This window comes from Arachis duranensis, chromosome 10, assembly GCF_000817695.3.
Source record: "Arachis duranensis cultivar V14167 chromosome 10, aradu.V14167.gnm2.J7QH, whole genome shotgun sequence".
In the NCBI taxonomy this organism is placed as follows: Eukaryota; Viridiplantae; Streptophyta; class Magnoliopsida; order Fabales; family Fabaceae; genus Arachis; species Arachis duranensis.
In genome coordinates, this window is record NC_029781.3 from 35,849,205 (window position 1) to 35,868,104 (window position 18,900).

At 33.6% G+C, this 18,900-nt stretch overlaps 2 protein-coding genes across 2 annotated transcripts; both read right to left on the minus strand.

Moving 5' to 3' along the window:
• Positions 1 to 7,268: 7,268 nt before the first annotated feature.
• LOC107469756 (uncharacterized) lies at positions 7,269 to 8,941 on the minus strand. Its single transcript, XM_016089132.1, has 3 exons — positions 8,851 to 8,941; positions 7,785 to 8,737; positions 7,269 to 7,727 (listed from the first exon to the last, which is right to left on the minus strand). Exons 1-3 carry the CDS (start codon positions 8,939 to 8,941, stop codon positions 7,269 to 7,271), a joined length of 1,503 nt encoding a protein of 500 aa, XP_015944618.1.
• Positions 8,942 to 8,980: 39 nt separating this feature from the next.
• On the minus strand, positions 8,981 to 11,038 carry LOC107469755 (uncharacterized). The gene is made up of 3 exons (XM_016089131.1): positions 10,192 to 11,038; positions 9,140 to 10,068; positions 8,981 to 9,070 (listed from the first exon to the last, which is right to left on the minus strand). Exons 1-3 carry the CDS (start codon positions 11,036 to 11,038, stop codon positions 8,981 to 8,983), a joined length of 1,866 nt encoding a protein of 621 aa, XP_015944617.1.
• Between the last annotated feature and the right edge of the window lie 7,862 nt (positions 11,039 to 18,900).

The window sequence follows — 18,900 nt, forward strand, 5'->3', positions numbered from 1 at the left end:
GCATGGTTGCCCCTCGCCTGACAACCGAGCCTTCCATTCCGTGAGATTAGAGTCTTCGTGGTATAAGCTAGAATTGATGGCGGCATTCATGAGGATCCGGAAAGTCTAAACCTTGTCTGTGGTATTCCGAGTAGGATTCTAGGATTGAATGACTGTGACGAGTTTCAAACTCGCGATTGTTGGACGTGATGACAAACGTAAAAGAATCAATGGATTCTATTCCAACATGATCGAGAACCGACAGATGATTAGCCGTGCCGTGATAGAGCATTTGGACCTTTTTCACTGAGAGGATGGGATGTAGCCATTGACAACGGTAATGCCCTACATACAGCTTGTCATAGAAAGAAGTGACAAAGATTGGATAAAAGTAGTAGGAAAGCAGAGATTCGGAAGGAACACAGCACCTCCATACACTTATCTGAAATCTCCACCATTGAATTACATGAGTAACTCTATCCTATTTTATTTATTTTCGTTTACTATAATTTCTTAATACAGTTGAATCCGCCTGACTGGGATTTACAAGATGACCATAGCTTGCTTCATACCAACAATCTCTGTGGGATCGACCCTTACTCACGTAAGGTATTACTTGGATGACCCAGTGCACTTGCTGGTTAGTTGTGCGGAGTTGTGACAAAGTGTGATTCATGTTTAAGAGCACCAAGTCTTTGGAGCCATTATTGATGATCACAATTTCGTCCACCATGTTTTTGGCGCCGTTGCCGGGGATTGTTCGAGTATGGACAACTGACGGCTCATCTTGTTGCTCAGATTGGGTAATTTTATTTTATTTTATTTTGTTTTATTGTTCTTAAATTTCGAAAAAAAAATTATATTACTTATCCTGTTCTTCAGAATTTTTAAGAATGAATTCTAGAGTTTCATGAAGCATGTTGAAGCCTGGCTGGCTGTAAAGCCATGTCTAAATTCTTTTGGACTGGGGCTTCAAAACCATCTTCATAGAGGCAAGTTAATTGGAATATTAGCTGTATGCTAAAGCTTGGCTAGCTATTGGCCATGTCTAGTGTTTTGGACCAGAGCTTTCACATAAAGCTTGGCTGGCTATTATGCTATGTCTAATTCCTGGACCAGAGCTTTAGACAAACATTGCATGATTCCTGGAATTCATATTAAAAATTTAGAATTTCTTATTTTATTTTTCCTATATGTTTTTGAAAAAATATAAAAATAAAATACAAAAAAAATTAGAAAATCATAAAAATAAAAAATATTTTGTGTTTCTTGTTAGAGTCTTGTGTCAAGTTTTAAGTTTGGTGTCAATTGCATATTCATCATGCATTTTTTGAAAATTGCATTCATGCATTGCATTCATCATGATCTTCAAGTTGTTCTTGATGAACTTTCTTGTTTGATCTTCATATTTTCTTGTTTTGTGTTGTATGGTGTTTTTCATGTGCATTTTTGCATTCATAGTGTCTAAACATGAAAGATTTCTAAGTTTGGTGTGCATTTATATTGTCCAAGCATTAAAGATTTCTAAGTTTTGTGTCTTGCATGTTTTCTTTACATTGAAAATTTTTCAAAAATATGTTCTTGATGTTCATCATGATCTTCAAAGTGTTCTTGGTGTTCATCTTGACATTCATAGTGTTCTTGCATGCATCATGTGTTTTGATCCAAAATTTTTATGCATTGAGTATTTTTAGTGTTTTTCTCTCTCATCATAAAAAATTCAAAAATAAAAAAAATTAAATAAATATCTTATCTTTTTAAATCTTATCTTTTTAAAATCTTTTTCAAAAATCTTATCTTTTCCATTTTTTTATCATATTCAAAAATTTCAAAAATCTTTTTCAAAATATTTTCAAAATCTTTTTCTTATTTTTATATCATATTTTCGAAAATCACATCATCAATTAATGTTTTGATTCAAAAACTTCAAATTTGTTACTTTCTTGTTAAGAAAGATTCAAACTTTAAGTTTTAGAATCATATCTTGTGATTTCTTGTGAGTCAAGTCATTAATTGTGATTTTAAAATTCAAATCATTTTCAAAACTAATTTCAATCATATCTTTTTTAAACCATATCTTTTAAAATCATATCTTTTCAAAAATATCTTTTCAATCTTATCTTTTCGAAATCATATCTTTTTAATATCATATCTTTTCATATAATATCTTTTTCAAACTTTAATTTCAAAAATCTTTTCTAACTTCTTATCTTTTCAAAATTAATTTTCAAATCTTTTTCAACTAACTAATTGATTTATTTGTTTGTTTTATCTTTCATCTTTTTCAAAACCACCTAACTAATTTTCTCTCTCTAATTTTCGAAAATTACCTTTCTTTTTTTCAAAATTCTTCTAATTAAACTAATTATTTCAAATTTTAATTTTAATTTTATTTCATTTTAATATTCAAAAATTACTATCCCTTTTTCAAAATTTATTTTTCGAATTTCTATCCCTCTCACCTCTTTCTATTTATTTTATTTATTTACTAACACTTCTCTTCATCCTAAAATTTGAACCCCCCTCTCTCTGAGTTCGAATTTTCCTCTTCTCCTTCCTATTCTTCTTCTTTTCTACTCACATAAAGGAACCTCTATATCTGGACAAAGAGGATCCCTATTATTATTTTCTGTTCCTTTCTTTTTCATATGAGCAGGAGCAAGGACAAGAACATTCTTATTGAAGCAGATCCTGAACCTAAAAGGACTCTGATGAGGAAGTCAAGAGAAACTAAAATTCAACAATTCAGAGAAAACTTTACAGAAATTTTTGAAAAAGAAGAGGAGAAGGCAGCCGAAAATAATAATAATGCAAGGAGGATGCTTAGTGATTATACTACACCTAAGGCCAGAGAAACCTCAAAAGAAAAAAAAAGAAAAAAAAGAGAAAAGGGAAGACAAAAAGCTTCCACCTCCAAGTCATGGGAGATGGAGAGATTCATCTAAAGGGTCTATAGCTTAGTAGAAGAGCATTTGACTGCACATCAAGAGAACATGAAGAATTCCCTCATCAAGAAATCCCTGAGATACCTTAGGGGATATATTTTCCTCCACATAATTATTAGGAGCACCAAAATCACTAGGGAGGAGCAACAAAGACAAGAAAGAGACATAGAAGAGCTCAAGGACATCAACGATCCTTCAAGAAGGCGCCACCCTCACTAAGGTGGACTCATTCCTTGTTCTTAAATTTTTTTTCTGCTTTTCATTTTTTTTTTGTATTATATGTTTATCTATGTTTGTGTCTTTATCACATGATCATTAGTATTTAGTAACTATGTCTTAAGGCTATGAATAATTCCATGAATCCTTTACCTCTCTTAAATGAAAAATGTTTCTAATTCAAAAGAACAAGAAGTACATGAGTTTCTAAATTATCCTTGAATTTAATTTAATTATATTAATGTGGTGACAATACTTTTTGTTTTCTGAATGAATGCTTGAACAGTGCATATTTTTTATCTTGTTGTGTATGAATGTTAAAATTGTTGGCTCTTGAAAGAATGATGAACAAAGAGAAATGTTATTAACAATCTGAAAAATCACGAGATTGATTCTTGAAGCAAAAAAAAAAGCAATGAAAAAGCAAAAGCTTGAAAAAAAAGAAGAGTGGCGAAAAAAAATAGAAAGGAAAAGAAAAGCAAGCAGAAAAAGCCAATAGCCCTTAAAACCAAAAGGCAAGGGTAAAAAGGATCCAAGGCTTTGAGCATCAATGGATAGGAGGGCCCAAGGAAATAAAATCCAGGCCTAAGCGGCTAATTCAAGCTGTCCCTAACGATGTGCTTGTGGCATGCAGGTCCAAGTGAAAAGCTTGAGACTGAGTGGTTAAAGTCGTGATCCAAAGCAAAAAGAGTGTGCTTAAGAACTCTGGACACCTCTAACTGGGGACTTTAGCAAAGCTGAGTCACAATCTGAAAAGGTTCACCCAGTCATGTGTTTGTGGCATTTATGTATCTGGTGGTAATACTAGAAAACAAAGTGCTTAGGGCCACGGCCAATACTCATAAAAGTAGCTGTGTTCAAGAATCAACAAAATTAACTAGGAGAATCAATAACACTATCTGAAATTCTAAGTTCCTATAGAAGCCAATCATTCTAAACTTCAAAGGATAAAGTGAGATGCCAAAACTGTTCAGAAGCAAAAAGCTACAAGTCCAGCTCATCTAATTAGAACTAATACTCATTGATATTATGAAATTTATAGTATGTTCTCTTCTTTTTATCCTATTTGATTTTTAGTCGCTTAGGGACAAGCAACAATTTAAGTTTGGTGTTGTGATGAGCGGATAATTTATACGCTTTTTGGCATTGTTTTTAGGTAGTTTTTAGTAGGATCTAGCTACTTTTAGGAATGTCTTCTTTAGTTTTTATGCTAAATTTACATTTCTAGACTTTACTATGAGTTTGTGTGTTTTTCTGTGGTTTTAGGTAATTTCTGGCTGAAATTGAGGGACCTGAGCAAAACTCTGATAAAAGGCTGACAAAGGATTGCTGATGCTATTGGATTCTGACCTCCCTGCACTCAAAATAGCTTTTCTGGAGTTACAGAACTCCAAATGGCGCGCTCTCAATGGCGTTGAAAAGTAGACATCCAGAGCTTTCCAGCAATATATAATAGTTCATAATTTATTCGAGATTAGACAACGCAAATTGGCACTCAACGCCAGTTCTACGCTGCATTCTGGAGTCAAACGCCAGAAACACGTCACGAACCAGAGTTGAACGCCAAAAATACGTTACAACTTGACGTTCAACTCCAATAGAAGCCTTAGCTCGTGTAAAGTTCAAGCTCAGCCTAAGCACACACCAAGTGGGCCCTGGAAGTGGATTTCTGCATCAATTACTTACTTCTGTAAACCCTATTAGCTAGTCTAGTATAAATAGGACTTTTTACTATTATATTTTCATCCTGGATTGTATTTTTGATCCTGTGATCATGTTTTGGGGGCTGGCCTCTCGGCCATGCCTAGACCTTCATCACTTATGTATTTTCAACGGTGGAATTTCTACACACCATAGATTATTGCCCCTCGCCTGACAACCAAGCTTTCCATTCCGTGAGATCAGAGTCTTCGTGGTATAAGCTAGAATTGATGGCGGCATTCATGAGGATCCGGAAAGTCTAAACCTTGTCTGTGGTGTTCCGAGTAGGATTCTGGGATTAAATGAATGTGACGAGCTTCAAACTCGCGATTGTTGGAGGACCATTTTCACTGAGAGGATGGAATGTAGCCATTGACAACGGTGATGCCCTACATACAGCTTGCCATAGAAAGGAGTGACAAAGATTGGATAAAAGCAGTAGGAAAGCAGAGATTCGGAAAGAACATAGCACCTCCATACACTTATCTGAAATCCCCACCATCGAATTATTTTCGGTGATAACCATCCTATTTTATTTATTTTTGTTTACTATAATTTCTTAATACAGTTGAATCCGCCTGACTGTGATTTACAAGATGACCATAGCTTGCTTCATACCAACAATCTCTGTGGGATCGACCTTTACTCACGTAAGGTATTACTTGGACGACCCAGTACACTTGCTGGTTAGTTTTGTGGAGTTGTGACAAAGTGTGATTCATGTTTAAGAGCACGAAGTCTTTGGAGCCATTGTTGATGATCACAATTTCGTCCACCAGACATCAAATTAGAATTTTTACTAAATATTAAAACCAAAAATAATAAAAAAAATAGGACAGAAGCCACTAAGAATAATTGATACATACATTATAAAAAAGTTACTACTAATAAGATATTTTACCTAAATATATTTCTTAGAAATAACAAAATAAAATAAAATTGTATAGACCGAGTCTAATTATGATTAAAATAATTTTTTTGTTTATAACATTAAAATGAAACTTACATTGGTATCATATGACCTTTCTTGCTATAAGAAGAAAAATAATTATTTTTGATTAATAAGATGGAAATATTTTATTTTTATTAATAAATTAACAATATAATTTCAACAATAATTTCACCGCTGAGGAAGTAGATTAGGTAGAAACCCGATTCCTAAACAATGGTTGACAAAACCAAACCATGATCAATAAATATAAGAAAACATAAGTAGAAATTTCATCTTTCTAATCATTATAAGAACCAAAATATTGATAAAATAGATAGACCACATACAAAAAAAAACCTCACAGCAAACAAAAGCAAAAATGATAATGTAATTAACACGAAATTGCAGACAATGAAGATGAAGAAGATGAATCCAATTGATAGACCATATTCAAATTAACATCAACTTCCAAAAACCGTAAAAAAGAACATCTACCCATAAACATACGAACCGAAATAGACAATTCACAAATTAGCAGATTCAAAAAACCTAGACAGTAAAACCTGGATTAACAGTGTAGGAGATACGAAATTTGATCACAAGGATATACACAACGAACAAAAAGCAAAACAGTGAAGACGAAAATAGGTTTGGAAGTAAAGGGACCAGAAGAGTGTACCTAATTGATTGCTTGCAGATCTTCTATTTGAGACTCTACGGGAAAATCCTTAACCTGCAATGAATGACAAGGAACTAAAGACCGAAGAAACAGAGGCTGTACACAACATTTGGTAGGGCAGAAGGTAGTAAATCAAGAGATGAAAACAAAGGGGCTTGGGTTCAATTTGATGATTACTTGATCAACTAAATCCGCGAAAAAAGGGGCTTACGTTATGGAATTGCAAGAAAAAACAACCGACAGTGAAAGCAAAGAGGAGAACATACACCCTTCCTGAGGAGAAGTCACGGTGGAGAAGAACGCCCAGCTTGGATGTCTGCGGGCCTGAAACACGGATAGCTCTCCACATCAGAGATGAAACCATCCGTATGCTAATATACAGTAATATATTCTATATTTATAAATCGTATGAATACTCTTCTTTCATAAGATCCTTTAATTTTCATTTAATAGAATCTAACAGTTCATAAAAATTGTTGCATCTAATGCAGACAAAATGGTTGAGACAATTTTACACATACCCCAAAGAAACTGTCCCTCTCTAAAGAAAACATAGTCCAAAATAAAACTATAAATTACACAGATAAGATTGGAATGTATAAAAAGAAACTACATTATATCTTATCAAAAACTTCTGTAAATACAACGTTTTCAGTCCTGATAGGATCAAATAATTCACCATCACAAAGTAAAATGTTAAGACCATTTCTATTCTTAACTCGAGAAATAGCTACATAAAGTTGACCGTGACAAAACACAGGACGACGCAAGAACAACCTGACTGTTGATAATGTCTGACCCTGGCTTTTGTTTATTGTCATCGCATTGTCATCGCAAACGACAAAAAAATCGGAAACTGACGGCGTTGGAATTTAAACGGTATAACCGTATCACTGGGAATCATATTCATTCTACTGATAAAAACTTTATCCCCAACATTGCTACCAGAAACAATATCCGCACTGATCACATTTCTCCCTAAATCTCGCACAACAAGTCGGGTCCCATTACACAAACCCCCAGCTGGATCAATATTCCTCAACAAAATAATAGGCACGCCTATTTTCAACTTCAACGAATGATTAGGTAGACCAGAACACCTAATCTGATTCAAGAATTCAACATTTATCCAATTAACATCAACATCAGAATAGACATCACTACCACATATCAAATCAGCACTGAGATCATTTTTCTCCTCCCCGGACAACAAGTCAACTATATAATTGTTTATCTCTTCAACATTGTCAACAGTTGGAGCCAAAATTGCCCTATCCTAGAAAAAACTTGGATCACAAAAATTCTGAACCAAATTTGGATAGATTGTATTTACAATATCTTCCACTGGATTTTCCAAGACATGAATGATTAGATCAGAAGGAATATCAACAAAAATTTTATCATTAACCACTGTTCCACATCGACCTTCACCGATTTGAAGTACCCAATCTGAAAATGACTTTAGCTCCTGAGGAGTTGATAGTTCTGATCCTATTGTTAACCTCATATTTTTCGTCAAACACAAAACTTCGCAATATTTCCAGAGGACAGAAGAATTTATCGAAGCCATGACAATCTCAGCACGAGAACCTTTAGGAATAACTGGCAAGACCTGCTTGAAATCACCACCGAGAACAACCACCTTCCCACCAAAAGGTAAATCTTTATTCCTATCAGAGACCGAAACCATTATATCACGTAACGTCCTATTGAGTGCTTCAAATACCAATTTGTTAGTCATCGGTGCCTCATCCCAAATAATCAAATCGGCCAATCGGACTACCTCAGCTTTTGCACTATCCTTCTTAATCCGACAAACAGTATCTTCAGTCAGCTCAACAGAAATATTGAACATAGAGTGAGCCGTCTTACCACCAGGTAACAATAGAGAAGCAATACCACTAGAAGCAACGTTTATAACAATCCTTTTCTCAGATCGCAATCTAGCCGACAAATCCCTGTATAAAAAAGTTTTTCCAGTGCCACCAAACCCATACACAAAAAAGAATCTGTGCCTCTTATTTGAGACGCAATCAATAATTTTATCATAGACCACCCTCTGTTCTTCATTTAACTTTAAGACATTTGCATCATGCTCACGAGTCAAAGAAACAGTGTCATATTGCAACTCACGCAGCAGCATCAAGTTGCTAAATTGAGAGACTAAACAGTTATTAAGAACCGACATGCCAGCATAATTTCTCAATGATTTTCCATTACTCTGCAATAGTTTCTCAATCTCAAACAAAAAAAATGTTTGCAACTCATCCTGACTCATCGTTAGATCTATGTTTAACGATAATTAATAAATATTAGCACGATAATATAATTTCTGTAGTGTCTGTGTCCGTGTGTGCCTACTTGTCATATAATAAAATCACAATGAACAAAATTCTTACCAGGATATTGCAGCTCATGCCTTCTGCGATAAAGAATATCATCAGACAAATAAGCCCAAGTTTGTTCCCAAACTGACAAAGGCCTTCCCATGGAACCAGATAACAACAACATCACAAAAAACCTCCTTAGCTATGCAGCGAACGCTACCTCGACGACTTCCTTAATAGCAGAAACATACTCCTTATCATCTATCAAGAATCCCATCGCAGAACATGCCTCCTGAAATGTATCATAAGTAACACCATTCACGGTTCTTATACTTCAAAAACTGGTACAACCTTTCTACACATTCAAAAGCATCCGCATATAGAAAAGTTCACCAGCTGCGGGATGAGGGAAACTCAATCTTCCAATTGAAAATCCCCTCTGTCTCGGCTTCCATTCCCTACTGTTCGAACAGTAGACAAATTTTCCTGGATATTCCACATATGTTAAAGACCGCCCATCCGGGAACCGCCTGTTGACCATCATCCAAGCCGTAAACATCATCAGCAAATCTTTGTTGCGCAAATAAACATGAGTAGTGATATCAGCATCATCGAATACAACATGCTGCTGATTTGGCAAGTGAAAAGTCAACCTCTGTACTGACGGCCATCTATGATGAATATCATAAGCAAAAATTCTCCACATGGATTCAGATGGTGATAAATAACGACAATCATAATACTGCTTGATCTCATCAACCACCTGAGAAGATTCACCAACATTATATGTTTCTCCAACAGTTGCAGTGACCCGATCCGGACCCTTATTGATATACTTAAAAAGATACTTGATGACATTTGACTTGTTACAGAACTCAAAATTTATGTGAGCTTGATATTTCATTAACAGCAGTGGATTATAAGGCACAACAAATCTGTTGTCAATATCAACGTTGTTGATCTTCACTGTCACACCCATATTACGACGTCTATAAAACGGATAGCCATCTTCATCAAAGCTCGTTTGATCAACAAATCTTTTCGGATAAAATTTTGAGCACTTACCATCTTTCATGCAGGGAGAACTCGGTCTAAGAAGATCGCAAAGACCATGGATCATGTACTTGGTGACAACATTATAAAGAGATGGAAATTTCTGTGGATTGGGTAGTTCGGCACAGATGAATTCATCAACAGTTTCAACACTTTGTAAGTTGCTTTCCCCGTTAAGCCATAGTAACATGTGTGCATGCGGTAGACCTCTTTTTTGGCACTCAATAGTATACATATCTAAAAAATACAAAAAAAATTCATAAAGAAGCCAGACAACTACATCTACAAAAACAACAGACAGAGATTGAAATGCTAAGCAAGAAAGGAGCATATCTGCATTAAGTGGACCAAAAAATACACCTTCCTTGTGATCGCTTAGTAGGCATTTCAACTTAGCATGAAAAACCCGGCAAGAGATATCAGGACGATCAGCGATGGGAATTTGCTCTCGCTCCGTGAACCGCTGAAATTCAGACCAATTTGGATTACACGTAATAGTAAGGAATAAATCTGGATAGCCAAAATGTTTACAGATTGCCATCGCATCCTGACAACGATTAAACATATAACGTCTACCACCAGTGAACGAAGAAGGCAAGATGACTCGTGTCCCAATTGAAGAAGCTTCGTCATCACCACGACGCATAGCCTCTTTTATTCCTTGGAGCACTTCTCCTCTAATTGTACTTTGCTTCATTCTAATCTCATACAACCTTTGGGACTCAATCATCGTGAAACAATCAACAAAAAATTGTTGAAATAATCGCCTACACTTGTGAATAATTCCATCTTCTTGCTCCCTAATCTGCAAACGAAAACATATGAATTCCCTGTGAGAAACCCTTGTTCTTCTTCCAGGGACATATCCCTCCTGTTGACCTCGATATCGAATATTCAACTGGTAACCATCCTCGCCATATGGAAACAACAACGGATACTGTAAAGGCCAATACAGAGCATGAGTTTCATAGATACGTTGCAACTGACTAGCAGTAGATCGAACAATAATGTCATGACCATGATCCGACGAATCAAAATCTTCAACAATCAGAGCAGCAACTTCATCACAAGAGGGAGTATTGTAATTTCTTCGATCGACCTTCCTATGCGAATACAACTTCAAAGAGAATATCTCGGATGGATGATACTGATAGAATTCTCTGACTCTTCGAAATGACTGTGCTATGACATTATGAGTATCGATCATTTGCAATAACTCAATTATCAATTATTTATCTATCTCAGATGTTTGCCTAAAACAAATATACATTAACCACAAAAATATATTTAAAAACCACATAGAATACAATTTCAACATGTTTTGATAAATCATTATCAATAAAAAATGATTAATAACACATTATAACGGGAATAAAACACAATATAACTATGCAATGACAGATATAAACGTGTTTTTCAATGCAAATAACATTAAAACATCAAGGAAATAGAATAAAAAAACTTAACAACAAAACTTCAAACACACATACCGAAAGATTCCCTGCCTATGCATTATCTCATGCTGAGTGTCATATATATATAATTGCGCAAATTTAGGCTTCTGACCAGGATCCGGGAGCAAACTTCCAATCCGATGATAATTTTGATCAGTTATTATAAACTGCGGTGGACCACTCCCATCATTCATTAAATCCAATACCTTACCACCAAGAGACGTGAACGCAAACATACTGTTATAGGATCGAATATTTTTTTGGAAATAAAAACTCTTCATATCACATCCATTAATCAAATTATATAACAGATCTGGGGGCTTTCGAAGATAAGGTAATTGAATTTTCCCTTTTGAACAACAAACAGTAAAAACAGGACGACTAATTGTAGAATCTCTTTCAACACGTTCTGATAACCAGAAACACACCCCACAGATTAAGCATTCATAGTTAGGATCACCAACATCAAGACAACCTGGTAAAGATAAAGCAGAAAAAAACATGCATAACAATAAATTTTTTTTTTATCTCAATTAGATGCCATGAAATAGATTGAACATAAAATGAATAAACCATTAGCTTATTAATATAATATATAATAAATACTTGACAAGTTTAAATTTTGTAAGAAGAATATATAAGAAAACACTATTTCTATTTTACACTGCCTGAATAATATCTCATCACGGAAGCACAATAGAATCTTTTAAAACTAACTAAATAAGATTTTTATTTGAGTTTTCTTGAATAATAGATGATTTAAGAAAGAGAGCGTACCTTGTATCTCACTTTGCAAGAACAGAGGATGATCAATAACAGAAGCAACTTGACTTAATGAATTTATCGAAGGATCATATATTTCTGAGTGGTCTATATCATCCATTTTAATTTAAATTAAAAGAAATTTATGTAAATATATATTTAACAACCAAATATAAAAAAATTCATGATGAAATAAGAAATGAATTAATTATTTAATAATCAGCATAAAAATTGAACATTAAAAATGTAATAAACTACAAAAAACAATCTGAATTAACATTGATTTACTAAAAAAACAAAATGTACATAAAGCCTAATGCATATTCAAGAAGAGTTTGTTTTTTTTTAATGTTAGAATAGACTTTGTTTCATTATTTTAATTACTCATACTAATTATGTAAGTTCGAATTAAATAATCCAAATCACAATTAGATTCATCTTGTGTTTTTTTAGACTTTAATGACTCTATTGATGCATAGCATTTTCCAAATTTTTTAAGGAACTCCCTTTTTTCTTTCTTATTTGAATTGAGTCATTACACCATTTTTTTTTCTTAATTCGCTGCAAAAGCTTTGTTTTTCTTTTAATTGAATCCATGAACCATATTTTTTTGTTGTAAATACATCCTGATACAATTGAGCAAATCAATACCAATAGTGGCCTAATTAAAAAAAGGAATTTTGTTTGAGGGATATGATTGAAACAAAAAAGATATTATATGCACCTAACAGAAAATTTCAAAAATTTAGAGGACCAAGAGAGTAATTATTTTTTTTAGTATGCAATTATTGATATGGTACTAAGTGAATTTATTCGTACGGTACTAAGTGAGATATTACATTAAAAAAAGATCAAGTACAGAAATCTCCTAATATATTTAATTTGGAATTGTATGACTGAATAATACTTAAATCAAACCTTTTAGGTATAAAACTGCAAAAAAACAATAGTAAATCAACAAACAAATGTGTTATTACATATAAACCAAAAGACCTTAAAATATAATTTAACAAAAACAAAATTAGACAGTGATAGAATAATTAAAGATATTATTGTACCTGACAAAATAAAAGTTGAACTCTGGTAAACATTCTGGGACACGTCAACTAAATTTTCTAAAAGATAAAAATGAACACAAAACATTGGAAACATATAAAATAAACAGATAAATTATTACAAACATAAGGATTAACTGCAAAAATATAGATAGAACAACAAAAATTACCCGAATAATCATTCAAAGAAACAACAGGCGTCGAGGAATGGAGCACCTCTAAAACATTAGAAAAGGAACAAAATTACAAAGACTCCAATGGATATAAAATCATTGAAAATTAGACCAAAATACTAAAAATATCAAAAAAGTAAAATCAATACAGACCTCTTGCATTTCGATTGTGACTTTGTGTTCGCTTTCTTTTCAAAGAATTTCTCCTATATTCTCTATCAAGAACAGAATTCTGAGACATCTTTGTTACACCTACTAAAAAAAAGAGTTTGGAACACAAACCACAAAAACTACCCCTAATTCATTGCAAAAAAGGCATCAACATTGTTAAGTACCCATGAGAAAACATGTATTAAAAAAAAAGGGGGTCGATAGGAAAACAAATGATTAATATATTCACCGACAAACTTTCTATCTTTTTTTGCGGGAGTAAGTGTTGGAGTTTACTTTATAAAAGCTAAACACACCAAGAAAGAACTTACATAACCATACAAAGCTTTGATAAGGGAGAAAAGCAAACAAAATAAAGTATTCTAATCAACACCAATAACTAATTGACATGAAAAGATAAAGTTTTACAACAATAAACAAATAAAAATTAAAAACTGCTGCATTTCATGAAAATATTGATAGTGATATGAACAATTACATATGGCTATCTCTCCTATGATAAGGAGGATCCCAATATTTGACAACCTATCCTAGTATGTAACCTAAACAGGCTACAACATTGAAAATGTGTCCAATCCCTAGCAAAGTCACTTTACAAAAAAAGGGGTTGAGAATACACAAAATTGACACATAACCGGACCCAACACAAAAGGAAAACCCCTATATCTGATAATCCTATTTGTTGGACACAATCCAAAAAAGTCAAACCAAAATAGCATCCAGCCAGCATGATTACATTTCGATCTATTTGGAATCACAAGCATTCTTAATCACTTGTAAATATACTATATAAAATACCTACACCTAAACACAGCAGCTCAATTCAACACCTTCAATCACACCCTATTAACCTTGGCAACCTTGGACCCACGCCCATCTGCAACAGTAGCCGCTTCTTCAAATTGGGGATTCAAATTCCTCTTGCCCTTGGAGGTGACAACATCATTGTCATGAGTAAGCTTTTCTCCATATTAGCAACGTACATGGAAAACATGGGACAGCACCTCCAATGACAAACAAAATAATAAAACCTATGAAAGTCACTCAAGATTGCAAAATCCATTTAGAAACAGCACACATATGAAGAGAAAAAAATTTATATAACAGAACTTGAGTTTTCTTTTCTGGTGAACTAAGCAATATATCCAGTTCAGCAGAAAGATCATCACTAACAGTATCATTGGTCGGTGTTTTCTCATCTTTCCCATCTTCACCATTAATCAAGGCAGCAAACTCAGACCCTCCAGAAACAGCAGGCTATTTTTCAGCAAGAAAATCTATAAGAACTGGGGATTTAGATAAAATCCCACAAGACTCACCAGCAACTTTTTCACTTTTTATACAAGTCTTTGATGACTCCTCCTTAATATCAATATCCCCTTTTCCAAACAGGACAGATTTGTGTAAATCAGGCTCCTATTCACATGGCGTAAGAGTTTAAAGATACATTACACCATAAGAAAAAAACACCAAAACAGAATATAAAAAGAAAGAAAGAACAAAACATGAATTTACACAATCTAAGGATAATTATAAGAATATGTAACTTTTTTTGGAGTAGACTCGTCATCAGCATCATAATTGGGAAGTTCAAACATGGTAATAATGGTGGGATCATCACATATTCTCCTAACTCGGAAAGTTCCATAAAATGTATCATGTGGGACACCTTTGGTATCAACCTTCAATAGTAACTTCTTTCCAATGAGCCCTTGGAAAATGGGAGGATAAGTATCCCCACATACAAGCTATTTTGAAAGTAATACATAGGAAATACAGAGTTTAAATAACAAATATCACATCCCATAAACTGAACAACACACAAAAGACAAAGTAAGTACATACACTTGCATCTCTTTGAACCTCACTAAACAAGTCAGCACATGATTTCTTAAGCAAATAAGATGCCTCACGATCAAAGAGAAGGAAAATACCCTCTCCACTATGATCTTCAACTGTTATTTTAAGTTTAAATCTGAATAGATGGAAAAAAAGGGACACAATGATTCAAAAAAATAATACCAAGAAACATTATATTTACAAACAATCCACAAGACAAAATAAAAATACATTTTGAACAAAATTTCTGACCTTGGAGTGACATTGGTTACGTGCTTCAAACAGAAATCACAGTAATATGCACCATTATGAGTATAGATACCCTTTTCACATACACAAGCAGAATACCACCAGCCTCCATCCTCAACAATACCTTGGATTATACCAAAAATGATAAAAGAACCCTCCTATCCAAATAGCATTTCAGAATTTGTTAACAATATGAATGAAAAATCAGATATGGAAATTGTTGTTTGATTTTATTTTTCAGTTCATTTGTGCATAAAATAAACATAAACACAACTAACTCAAAAGAAGACAACCTGATTCTTATCTTGAAGCTCTTCAATGGTGCATTTTCTAGTTAAACGCATGAAATCATCTTCCAAGGACACAACTTTACCCTCTTTTGCAATAAATAGTGGCTGGGTACCATTCACCCCTTGCTCAATCATACTAAAAGAAAAAAAATTATGGTAATACTTGTACTTGTTAGCGCAGATTGGCTGTAAATAAAGAATATAATAAAAAACCAACAAAATAAACCATCCTAACCTCTGCCTGAACTCAACAACTTCAGGAAGATCAGGATTAAATAACATTTGGGTGGCATATATCACATTTTGAAGGCCTTCTTGACCTACACAGGAACAGAGAAAGAGTTAAGCAAAAGTTTATTGGAGACAACACCTAGAGCAGTAATGAGATGTACATAAAACAAACAATGTACCCCTAAAGAACTTAATTTTTGCAAGTTGAATGACTACAACAGGCTGCTCCACATAGCCAGAGGCAAGAAAATTTGACTCAATCAACATACTCTTTGGAAGTTAATTCCAGCACAATCATTTTCACAATTTTCCCCTCTTTTGCATATTTTTTCTCTTCTCCCACTGAAGTTAAAAGACCAATAACATCTATTCCAAATAAATAAAACCTATTAAATATTCAAAGCATCTGTTAAAAAAACTTAAATAATAGCAGACAAAGAAGATAGACACACCAACTAAAAAATCATAATCTTCGGTCATATTCAGTAGATCAGAAAAAGGAAACATGTTGAAATAAGTCTTAGGGATAACATCTTCATCAACAGCTACAACAGTGGTTTGGTGAAAGAAAACCAATTTGAATTCATGAGAAGTTGCTCTATAACTACCATGATTTGACACAACAGTAAAGTATGCCATTCTATAAACTTAACCCTCAACTACAAGATCCCTAAACCTATTAAGGAGTGGTTTCTTAACTGTAGCTTGTATTTTTCCACACTAGAAATCCAACAAAAGAACAAAATCAGATTAGTGAAACACATAATTTAAACTTGTAAATTTAAAAAACAAGTAACGCCATATTTAAAAGAGAACTTAATAGGGGCTAACATGCTCATCAAGGAGAATCATCTCCATTGAGTTAGGAACCTCATGGTTACCAAAAGAAGGTACAACCCAAAGCCTTAGAACCCTAACTTTTAGCCTCCAAGCCTCTCTAGGAGGATGCATCTTAGAAATCATATCAAATAGAGGAGGCATTATAGTAAAAAAAGAGAGATAAACACAGTTGATGAAATAGATCAAAATGAAAACAGAAAAATTCTGAAATAGATAGAGCTTAGGAGGAAATAGAACAGAGCAGAATGTTTGTACATTAAATGTGGTCCACCAACAATCCTTTTATAGAAAAAAACCAAGACACAAGCTCACTTTTTTTGAATTCAAGTTGAGGATGGAAATGGAGGGAAAACGAAATCTGAGTCCACATGCATCTCCATTCAATGGCATAGAGACAACTAATCATAGGAGCAAAACCTGAACCAACACAAAAAAAGGAAAAACAAGTGAAAGTTTCAAGAAATCAAGAAATAGGGAGCAAAAAATGAGATATGACACCATACCTACTACAGTGCACCTAAATATCATTACACCATAGGGAAGACAATCATCAACTACCCCAAACAATGATTCTACTCATGGCAATGAGAGTTGGTAAATGTCCTAGGTAGGGATACATTGGAAATAGCAAATCAATGGAAAAAGAAAGTATACACAAACATCAATAAAAATCTATCAATCACATCAACATTTAGGAAATGCGTGAGATTGAAACCTCATAGGTTGATACTTATTCAGAAATTTCTAATGAAGAATATATAGCACAACCTTATTGTATGTGCAGTAAACATTTTCATGGGAAGACCAGCTGATATCTAAATTTTTTTTTTCACAAACACCAAAAAATGTAATGCAATTCAATTGAACTGAATAAATAAACAAATGATCAGCAGGTTATACATCAATTTCTGTCAAGACCTGAACAGGACAGAATGGAATTCGGAAGGCAAAACTTGAATGAGAGTGGCAAAATCATATTCCTTTATCAAAGAAGCACAATAATTCATAACAATCAGCAATACTTTTATACAACAGGGGAAATATACAGCACTCTTTGCATAACCAATAAAGAATTCAAATGCAAATGACATGACAAACAAAAGGTTTCTTCAAAATCCAAATAAATCACTAAGAAGCTATCAATCAATTGGTATCAATCACATCACCACTCATCAAATACACTACCTAGAAGAGAATTCCCTAGTAACACAAATAATGGAGAGATGCCATCTGATTGTGAGAAAGCCTCTTCCTTTCTATCAATCACATCACCACTAACCAAATAGATAGAAATCCCATACCTTGATACGGATACACACATTTTCAGTGAACAATGTATGGCAGAACATCATTTTCTGTGCAGAACAGATCTTCAAGGGAAGATAACCTAATCATGGTATAGGTATTTGGAGCAGGGAATTCCTTGTTAGTCAAAAAGTTCTTTTATACAAACAAGAAAAAAATGGAATGAAATTGACCTAAAATCAAAGCAAACTATATAAAGGAACTACCAGCCAGCTAGACATCAATTTCTGTGAATGACATGACTACCAATAGAACATATTAGGTACAAAACCCACTCCCTCATCATGATTCACACAACCCACATGCAACCACCAATTCACCTGATGTAAACTTGATAGATTTGTTGAATATACAGAAAATAAAAAAATAAAAATAGATTCATGAAATTTTAATATTGCATTCAATGGATCTACTCTCAATATAATTATGAGAGTACTTCATAAAATTTGAAATCAAATATAAAATGAAAGAACATGATCCTGAATACAGAAAATAGTATAAAAACTAAATGGATTTGTTGAATATATACAAAGTAAGAGATTAAAAATAGATTCATCAATTGATATATAGGATTTAATGGGTCTACTTTGGAGATAATTAAATGAAGCACACAAATGCATCATAATTAGTTATACTTGTATGATAGAGGTTCACCTTTTTTAATTCAAATTGAATATGGAAATGCATGGAAAACAGCAAG

Bases quoted from the DNA above. Each gene is read 5' to 3' on its own strand.
- LOC107469756 (XM_016089132.1), bottom strand. From the start codon at position 8,941: ATGGGAAGGCCTTTGTCAGTTTGGGAACAAACTTGGGCTTATTTGTCT. The intron at 8,738-8,850 runs GTAAGAATTTTG...CGTTAAACATAG, and splicing joins GCATGAGCTGCAATATCCTG to ATCTAACGATGAGTCAGGAT. The intron at 7,728-7,784 runs GTAAATACAATC...AGTTTTTTCTAG, and splicing joins AAAATCCAGTGGAAGATATT to GATAGGGCAATTTTGGCTCC.
- LOC107469755 (XM_016089131.1), bottom strand. From the start codon at position 11,038: ATGATCGATACTCATAATGTCATAGCACAGTCATTTCGAAGAGTCAGA. The intron at 10,069-10,191 runs GTGTATTTTTTG...TGTATTTTTTAG, and splicing joins ACTAAGCGATCACAAGGAAG to ATATGTATACTATTGAGTGC. The intron at 9,071-9,139 runs GTGTAGAAAGGT...GATACATTTCAG, and splicing joins ATATGCGGATGCTTTTGAAT to GAGGCATGTTCTGCGATGGG.